Source organism: Dipodomys merriami, unplaced genomic scaffold (assembly GCF_024711535.1).
Source record: "Dipodomys merriami isolate MVZ:Mamm:240054 unplaced genomic scaffold, mDipMer1.0.p SCAF_91, whole genome shotgun sequence".
NCBI lineage: Eukaryota > Metazoa > Chordata > Mammalia > Rodentia > Heteromyidae > Dipodomys > Dipodomys merriami.
Window position 1 is genome coordinate 4069095 of NW_027206524.1, and position 8342 is coordinate 4077436.

An 8342-nucleotide genomic window follows, 5' to 3' on the forward strand; every position below is an offset into this window, starting at 1 on the left:
AGATATGAAGGAGAACCAGATGGAAATTTCAGGACAGAAAAGCGCAATACTTATAGAGAAAAAACAGTCATGAGAATGGCTTCAGTGTAGAAGGCTAGCCAGAGATCTCAAACCTGACCCCAGAAGTATAGTCTTTAAGAACTCTTTAAACACACACACATACAGAAAAGAAATATGATAGTAAAATAGGCAATAGACATGAGCAGACATTTGACCAGATCCATTATTAAGATAATGAATTAGCTGGGTGCCAGTGTCTCAGGCCTGAAATCCTAGCTATTCAGGAGGCCGAGATCTGAGGATCATGAGGCTGGCAAGAAACTCATGAGACTCTTATCCCCAATATACTACTCAAAAAAAAACAGAAGTGGTGCTGTGACTCAAGTGCTGGTGTTCACCTTGAGCAGAAGAAGCTCAGGAACAGCACCCAGGCCCTGAGTTCAAGCCCCACAACCAACAAAAACAAAACAAAAAAACCGTCTATATGAATTTCCATAGAGTAAAAAAGGCAATTCCAAAGATTCATGTTATATAGGACCTATGGTATATAGGAACAGAACAAAGGTGACAGGTTATTTGCCGCCTTTATGAAGTTCGCACGCCTCTTGTAAAGAAAATAAATTAACTGTTACTCCTCACCTCACTGTTTTGGTTTTGTTTTGTTTTGTTTTTATTTTATTTTAGGGGTTGCTTTTGAACAGGGTAAAATCCTTCCTACTCCTGAAACAGTTCCTTTTAGGCTCTCTAGAGATATTGTGGATGGCATGGGCATCACTGGTGTTGAAGGGGTCTTCAGAAGGTAAGTCACATGAGGAAGGGCAGGCTATAGAACATTCACAAATATATTTATATATTTGTATTTATTTATTAAATATTTATTAAAAGTCCACTCTGCCAAGTATATGAGATTTGGGAATTGTTAATAGTGCTAATCTCACATACTACACAAGATCTACAAGAGGTGATACATTGAAAACATTGATGTGTAACAAAGCCCATATCTAATGCGTTTGAATCTGTAGATGCTGTGAGAAGACAATGGAAGTGATGAGAAACTCTCAGGAAACTCTGCTAACCATTGTAGAGGTAAAGTTTTATTTTTTAAGGACATGGTTATTTCTTTTTTTTTTTTTTTTGCCAGTCATGGGGCCTAAACTCTGGGTCTGGGCACTGTCCCTCAGCTCTTCAGCTCAAGGCTAACTCTCTACCACTGGAGCCCCAGCGCCACTTCTGGCTTTTTCTGTTTATGTGGTGCTGAGGAATCTAACCCAGGGCCTCATGCTTGCAAGGCATGCACTCTACTGCTGAGCTATCTTCCCAGCCCCCAGGACATGGTTATTTCTTTACCAGAAAAGCTTTATCTTGCTAGTACTGCTACTACGTTGTAACTAATCTCTAGTGTAAAATAAAGTCAAGCACTTTGATATTTTTATGTCATGATTTTGACATAGTTGGGGTTTTCTTCTGTGGTGGTCCTGGAGCTTGAACTTGGGGCCTGGCCTGTCACTGAGCTTTTGTGCTCAAGGTTAGCACTCTACCATTTGAGCCACAACTCCACTTCTAGCTTTTTGGTGATTAATTGGAGATGAGAGTTTCATGGACTTTCCTGCCCAGGCTGGCTTTGAGCCACAATCCTCAGATCTCAACCTCCTGAGTAGCTAGGACTATAGGCATAAATCACTGGTGACTAGCGCAGCATAGTATTGTTTCGAGAATAGTTTCCACCGGGATTTAAGAGGAAGTATGCTTGGGTTCAGAACTAACAGAAATCACTAGTACATAGAATGAGCTCAGAATTGGTAAGAAGTTGGGAGGATTATGTTAGTATAGTATTCTCCACAGCAGGAAATGTGTGAGTTTACTCCTCCTCCTTCATCAGCTGCCATGTAACTGACCTGTTATTTTCACTGATTTATTTTGCAGTCCTGGCTATATCACTTTTAATACCTGATCAAAAGGCACACATTGTTGATAAAATACATGGGCTTTGGGGCTGGGAAGGTGACTTGGTGGTAGAGTGCTTGCCTTGCATGCATGAGGCCCTGGGTTCAATTCCTCAGCACATTAAAACAAAAACAAAAACGGGTTTTCTCTACTTAGGTCCTCCTGTATGATCCACTCTTTGACTGGACTATGAACCCATTGAAAGCTTTATATCTACAGCAGAGGCCAGAGGATGAAGCTGAGCTCCATTCTACTCCAAATGCAGATGACCAAGACTGCAAACGAAGCCTTAGGTGAGCAGTATTTTAGGAAAAACTTCTTTTGCTAATTACTTAGATGTTCTTATTCCCAAGGCCCTTAAAAACTATTGTACATCATTGACATCTTTACATTTTTCTCTTAGTGATATTGACCAGAGTTTCAACAAAGTAGCTGAGCGAGTGTTGATGAGATTGCAAGAGAAGCTGAAAGGAGTGGAGGAGGGCACCGTGCTCAGTGTGGGTGGGCAAGTGAATTTGCTCATTCAGCAGGCCATGGACCCCAAAAACCTCAGCCGTCTTTTCCCAGGATGGAAAGCTTGGGTATGATCTGCAGCATATTATATTGCCCCCACAAAAAGTTGAGTAAGGATTAATGCTTAACCAATTGAAGGAATATGTTTTGAAAGTGTCCCTACTTAAGAGTCACTATCCAAAGATGCTTCAGCTGTAACTGGGAACATCCATGCTCTCACATGTTAGAAATAATAGCTCTTCCCACTCTCTGTGCTTCTAGGTTAAATGGTTATTTCTCCTCAAGAGAAAACTCATATTATTTCAATCAAATCAGACTTGTGTAGTGGGGGGAACTGTGGAAGCATCAATGACAGGTGTCCTTTGGTAGGAATCAGAACAAGTACATGCACTGCTTCCTGAGTAGTTTTCAATTAAAACTTTCCCAGATAGATGTGATAAGTTAGAAGTGTCCACCTATGATGTTATAGCTATACAGTGTGTAACATGCCCCAGCACTGCAAAGAAAAAACTGTACAAACTATAGGTTGGGCATTTTTGAACTGAAAATCCAAAATATGAAATGCACTGGATACCCAGTTTTTTGTAGGGCTGTTTTTTTTCTTTTTTGTATTTTGAAACAGGGTTTCACTATGTAGCTCAGGCTAACCTGGAACTTGCTGAGTAGCCTTAGCTTGCCTCACATTCATGATCCTCCTGTCTCAGCCTCCTGCATGCATGTGTCATGATGCCCAACTCATCCAGAACCTTGAGTCTCATGTTAGTAGCTTTTCTTTTTTCTTTTTGTCGGTCATGGGGCCTGAATTGGGCCTGGGCGCTGTCCCTCAGCTCAAGGCTCAAGGCTCCCACTCTACCATTTGAGCCAAAGCGCCACTTTCAGCTTTTTCTGCTTATGTGGTACTGAGGAATTGAACCCAGCTCTTCATGCATGCTAGGCAAACACTCTACCACTAAGCCACATATTCTCAGCCTCTGCCAGCATTATTGTTTTGTTTTGTTTTGAATTAGCAAATTACATCAGAACAGATGTTTTTTAGTTACCTTCATTTTTGACCCTAAGAATTTCTACTTGCTATAAGTTTTTCTGTATACTTTAAAGTATATTGTAGGGGAAGTTTTGTTTGTTTTTTGTTTTTGTTTTTTTGTTAATCGTGGGGCTTGAACTCTGGGCCTGGGTCACTGTCCCTTAGCTCTTCAGCTCAAGGCTAGCACTCTACTACATGAACCACGGTGCCACTTCCGGTTTTCTGAGTGACTTATGGGAGATAAGAGTCTCACCGACCTTCCTGCCCAGGCTGGCTTTGAACCGTGATGCCCAGATCTCAGCCTTCTGAGTAGCTAGGATTACAGGTGTGAGCCACCAGCACCCGGCTTAGGGGAAGTATTCTCTGAAGAATAAACTTTACAGTTTAATCATAATCCCAATTTATCCCCTGAAAAAGTCAGGATTTGAGAAATAAGGCAACTTGTCCATGGCCATAAAAAGTAAAATGTAAAGTACAAGCATAAGATAGCAGTTCCTAAGTTGATGAGATTTCAGGTGAATAGAATCTTGGGTCATTTGCTCACAAGGTCAGTAAAGACCAAAATAGAGAAGGCCCTAGAAAAGCTAATTAATTGTAGACTGCTTGAATAGTTGTGTGCAGACTAAAGGAAGGTAATAGCCGTCCCACCAGCTATGTGCTGCTCGTTCCTCTCCAGTAACTCCTTAATCAAGTACACACTTAGGAATTCAACAATACCATCTAAAACTTCAGTGGCTCAAACTACTAGCTACTTGGGAGGCAGAGATTGTGGGGAGGGAAGATTGTGGTTCAAGGTAAGCCCAGACAAAGAAAAGTTTGTAAGGCTCATCCCAACCAGTGGCTGGGCACAGTGGTACACACCTGTTATCTCAGCTATGTAGGGAAGTAGAACAAAATAGGAGCCTCTTAGGTTCAGGCTGTCTCAGGCACAAAGCAAGACCTGTCAGGAAAAATAACCAACACCAAAAGGGTAGGTAGAAAGACTCAGGTGGTTGAGCACCTGCCTAGAAATGGTGGAGGCCCTGAGTTTGTTTGACGTCTAATACCACCCCCTAAAACGGGAAAAATTTGGACATGCTCAAGTTCAAAATACGGTAATCCTTTAAAAAGTAAACCAATATGCTAGCTTGAACTGTGGTATTCCTAGTGTCTGAATTGCACCTTAATGAAATTATGTATTTTATGTCAGTTTGTTTCAGTACGATTTAAGAAAATTTTTAACTGTACTCTTAGCTGAATTTATTATGAAATGTTTTGAATAAATCTAAAAGGAAGCATATGCTAAGACTCATTCATTTCATTCAGATAGCAAGAATTCTCTGTGCAGGCTTAATACATTTGTGCAAAATCCCTTTGCCCTTAAAGCATCTGTGGCATAATGCAGTAATGTTCAAATACAGCCAAAAGCACTGAATTTATGAGTCAGTACTTCTCCTACGTAGAAAGAGCCTACAGAGGCTAGCATTACTTCTGTATCCAACCACATAAAGACAAAAGAATAATATGCTTCCAAGAATATAAACATAGGGGCTGGGAAGGTGGCTCAGTGGTAGAGCGCTTGCCTTGCATGCTTGAGGCCCTGGGTTCAATTCCTCAGCACCACATAAGCAAAAAGAAAAAAGCCGAAGTGACGCTGTGGCTCAACTGGTAGAGCGTTAGCCTTTAGCTGAAGATCTGAGGGATAGTTCCCAGGCCCAGAGTTCTGGACCCAAAAAAAAAATAAAAATAAGGATAAAAAGTTTCTATGAAATTTATTACACCAATTTATAAATAAGAGATAATACATCATGACTAAATGGCTTTTTTTTTTTTTTTGGTCAGTTGTGGGGCTTGAACTCTGGGTCTGGGTGCTATCCCTTAGCTCTTCAGCTCAAGGGGAACGCTCTACCACTTGAGCCACAGTGATACTTCCAGTTTTCTGAGTGGTTTATTGGAGATAAGAGTTTCATGGAGTTTCCTGCCCGGGATGGCTTTGAACCACGATCCTCAGATCTCAACCTCCTGAGTAGCTAGGATTACAGGTGTGAGTCACCGACACCCAGCTCCAAGTGGTATTTTAACAGGAATGCCAACCAAGTTGACTAGACTGCTACCTATTGAACGTTAATGTAAAAATTCTCAAGAAAATACAAGCAAACAAGACATGAAGATAGTCACAAGTGGTATAGCTCAAGATGAAGTGAAATCCTAATATTGTCCAAAAAAAACCTAACAACAACAAAAAAAAAAACCAGCTCTGCCTCAGCACGTGATGCCCTCTGCCATCACAGATGTTGAGCAGATGACAGCATCATGCTCTTAAACTTCCAATCTTCCAGAACCCTGGGTTAAATAAAACAGTATTCTTTGTAAAATAAATAAAAATCACTTAGCAGGATCAAGTGGGATCTATCCCAGGTCTGATGCAAGAAAGGTTCAGTCTTTGAAAAATCAAAGGTAATGTATCATCAACAGAATGAAGTATATAGAACTTCTAAGAGGATAAAGATCCTCTTATTATATAAAGAAATTGCATTCAACATCCTTCCGTGATAAAAACAGAATTGATATGGAAGAAACATACTTCAATAAAGGAAATATATGGCAAATCCACAACCTGTTAAAGAGGAAAGGGTTTACTTTAAAGTCTGAACAGAAGATATCCACTTCCACGGTTTGTATTTGATACAGTAATAGAAGCATAGGACACTTAGACGAGAAAATAAATTCAAAGGTATACCAATAAGGAAGAAGTAAATTATCATTGGAAGAAAAAAGTCCAACAAAAGACAACTGCAGGGGCTGGGAAGGTGGCTCAGTGGTAGAGTACTTGCCTTGCATGCATGAGGCCCTGGGTTTGATTCCTCAGCACCACATAAGCAGGGAAAAAAATCCGGAAGTGGTGCTATGGCTCAAGTGGTAGAGCGCTAGCCTTGAGCTGAAGAGCTGAGGGACAGCGCCCAGGCCCAGAGTTCAGGCCCCACGACCGGACCCAAAAAAAAAAAAAAAAAGACAACTGCAGTGCAATACACGTGTGGTTGCACATAGCTCTTCTGTATGTATATCCTTTGGATATATACACAAGTGGTATGACAAGATTGTGAAGTAGGTCTCTCTTCATTTTTTTGAGAAACTTCCATATTGATTTCTAGAGTGGCTGCAGTAATTTACTATCAACAATGTATGAGGGTTCCTCCCCTCCATAGCACCACTTCCGTTTTTTTAGTGGTTTATTGGCTATGAGTCTCCCAGACTTTCCTGCCCAAGCTGGCTTTGAACCGAGATCCTCAAATCTCAGCCTCCTGAGTAGCTAAGATTACAGGTGTGAGCCACTGGCGCCCAGCTCTAGTATTTCTTGATTGCCATTCTGACTGATTGGGGTGAGATGGAATTCAAGTCCAGTTTATTATGGAACTTGAATTCTGGGCCTGAGCACTGTCCCTTAGCTTCTTTTTGCTCAAGACTAACACTGTACCATGTGAGCCACAGTGCCACTTCTGGCGTTGTCTGAGTAGTTTATTGGAGATAAGAGTCTCATGGACTTTGCTGCCTGGGCTGGCTTTGAACTGTGATCCTCAGATCTTAGTCTCCTGACTAGATAGGATTACAGGCATGAGCTACCAACACTTGACTATTTTATGGTTAAGGACATTGATTTTTTTTCAGCATACATGTCTGAAGTACAATGAATACATCCATAGAATTATCATGATAAGACCTTGCATTATTGATTTATAGTAGTAAAAGAAAAAACACTTAGACTTGATCATCAAATCCAGTAAAATTTCAAACTAACCACTATACAAAAAGCAGTGGTATTTTATACACACCAGTAACAAACTTTCTGAGAAAGAAATCATGAAAACCATCCTATTTGCAGTAGTTAAAAAGAAAAAAAGGCACTCAGCAATGTTTAAATCAAGTACGCAAAAGAACTCTACTATGGAAATTACAATGAAAGTAATCGACAAATAATAAAAAAATCTCCCATATCATGGTCTAGAAAAATTAGTATTGTCCAAATGTCCATAGTACCATACATTTACAAATTCAGTTTCTATGAATATGCCAATCACATCCTGCTCTAAACTAGAAAATCAAAATGTGTATAGAAACACACATGCACACACCACTCCTAAAAGCCAAAGCAATCTTGAGCAAAAACAGCAAACCTCTAGTACCTGATTTTGAGACATCCTACAGAGGTTTAGTAACCACAGTGGGATGACTCCATAAGCTCACATATTTAGAGCCAACTGATTCTTAACAAATGTGCCAAAAGCACACTTTGAAGAAAGGAGAATTTTCTCATTTTTCTCTGTAGAGCTGGGAACACAAGATAACCATGTGTAAATGATTGAAACTTGACCTTCTTACCTTATACCAAAATTAACTCCAAATGGATCAAAGACCTAAGTGTAATATACAAAACTCTACAACTTACACTAGAAGAAAAACAAAATACCTCAAGATAATTAATGAAGACAATGATTTTATGGAGAGGACCCCAAAAGTTAAGAAAAACAAAAATTGACAAATGAGAATAGCGTCAGAAATCAACAGATGATGAGGCATCGAACTAAAAACCTTTGTAAAAGGCAAAGAAAAGCCGGGCACCTGGTGGCTCACGCCTGTAATCCTCGTTACTCAGGAGGCTGAGATCTGAGGATCACAGTTCAAAGCCAACCTGGGCAGGAAAGCCCATGAGACACTTATCTCCAATAATCCACCAGAAAACCGGAAGTGGTGCTGTGACTCAAGCACTAGAGTGCTCGCCTTGAGCTGAAGAGTGCAAGAACAGTGCCTAAGCCCAGAGTTCAAGCCTCAAGACCAGCCCAAAAAAAGAAAAAAAAAAAAGGCAACGAAAATAGATGAGTCAACT

At 40.4% G+C, this 8342-nt stretch overlaps 1 protein-coding gene across 1 annotated transcript in view; it reads left to right on the plus strand.

Moving 5' to 3' along the window:
• The window catches only part of LOC138821335 (serine-protein kinase ATM), a 105520-nt gene extending 100770 nt beyond the window's left edge, over positions 1-4750 (plus strand). The window contains exons 60-63 of the mRNA XM_070013482.1: positions 685-799; positions 1023-1086; positions 2101-2237; positions 2348-4750. Of these exons, the coding sequence (XP_069869583.1) occupies positions 685-799; positions 1023-1086; positions 2101-2237; positions 2348-2531 (500 nt within the window). The 3' untranslated portion in view covers positions 2532-4750. The remainder of the gene's footprint in view (positions 1-684; positions 800-1022; positions 1087-2100; positions 2238-2347) is intronic.
• Positions 4751-8342: the final 3592 nt, after the last annotated feature.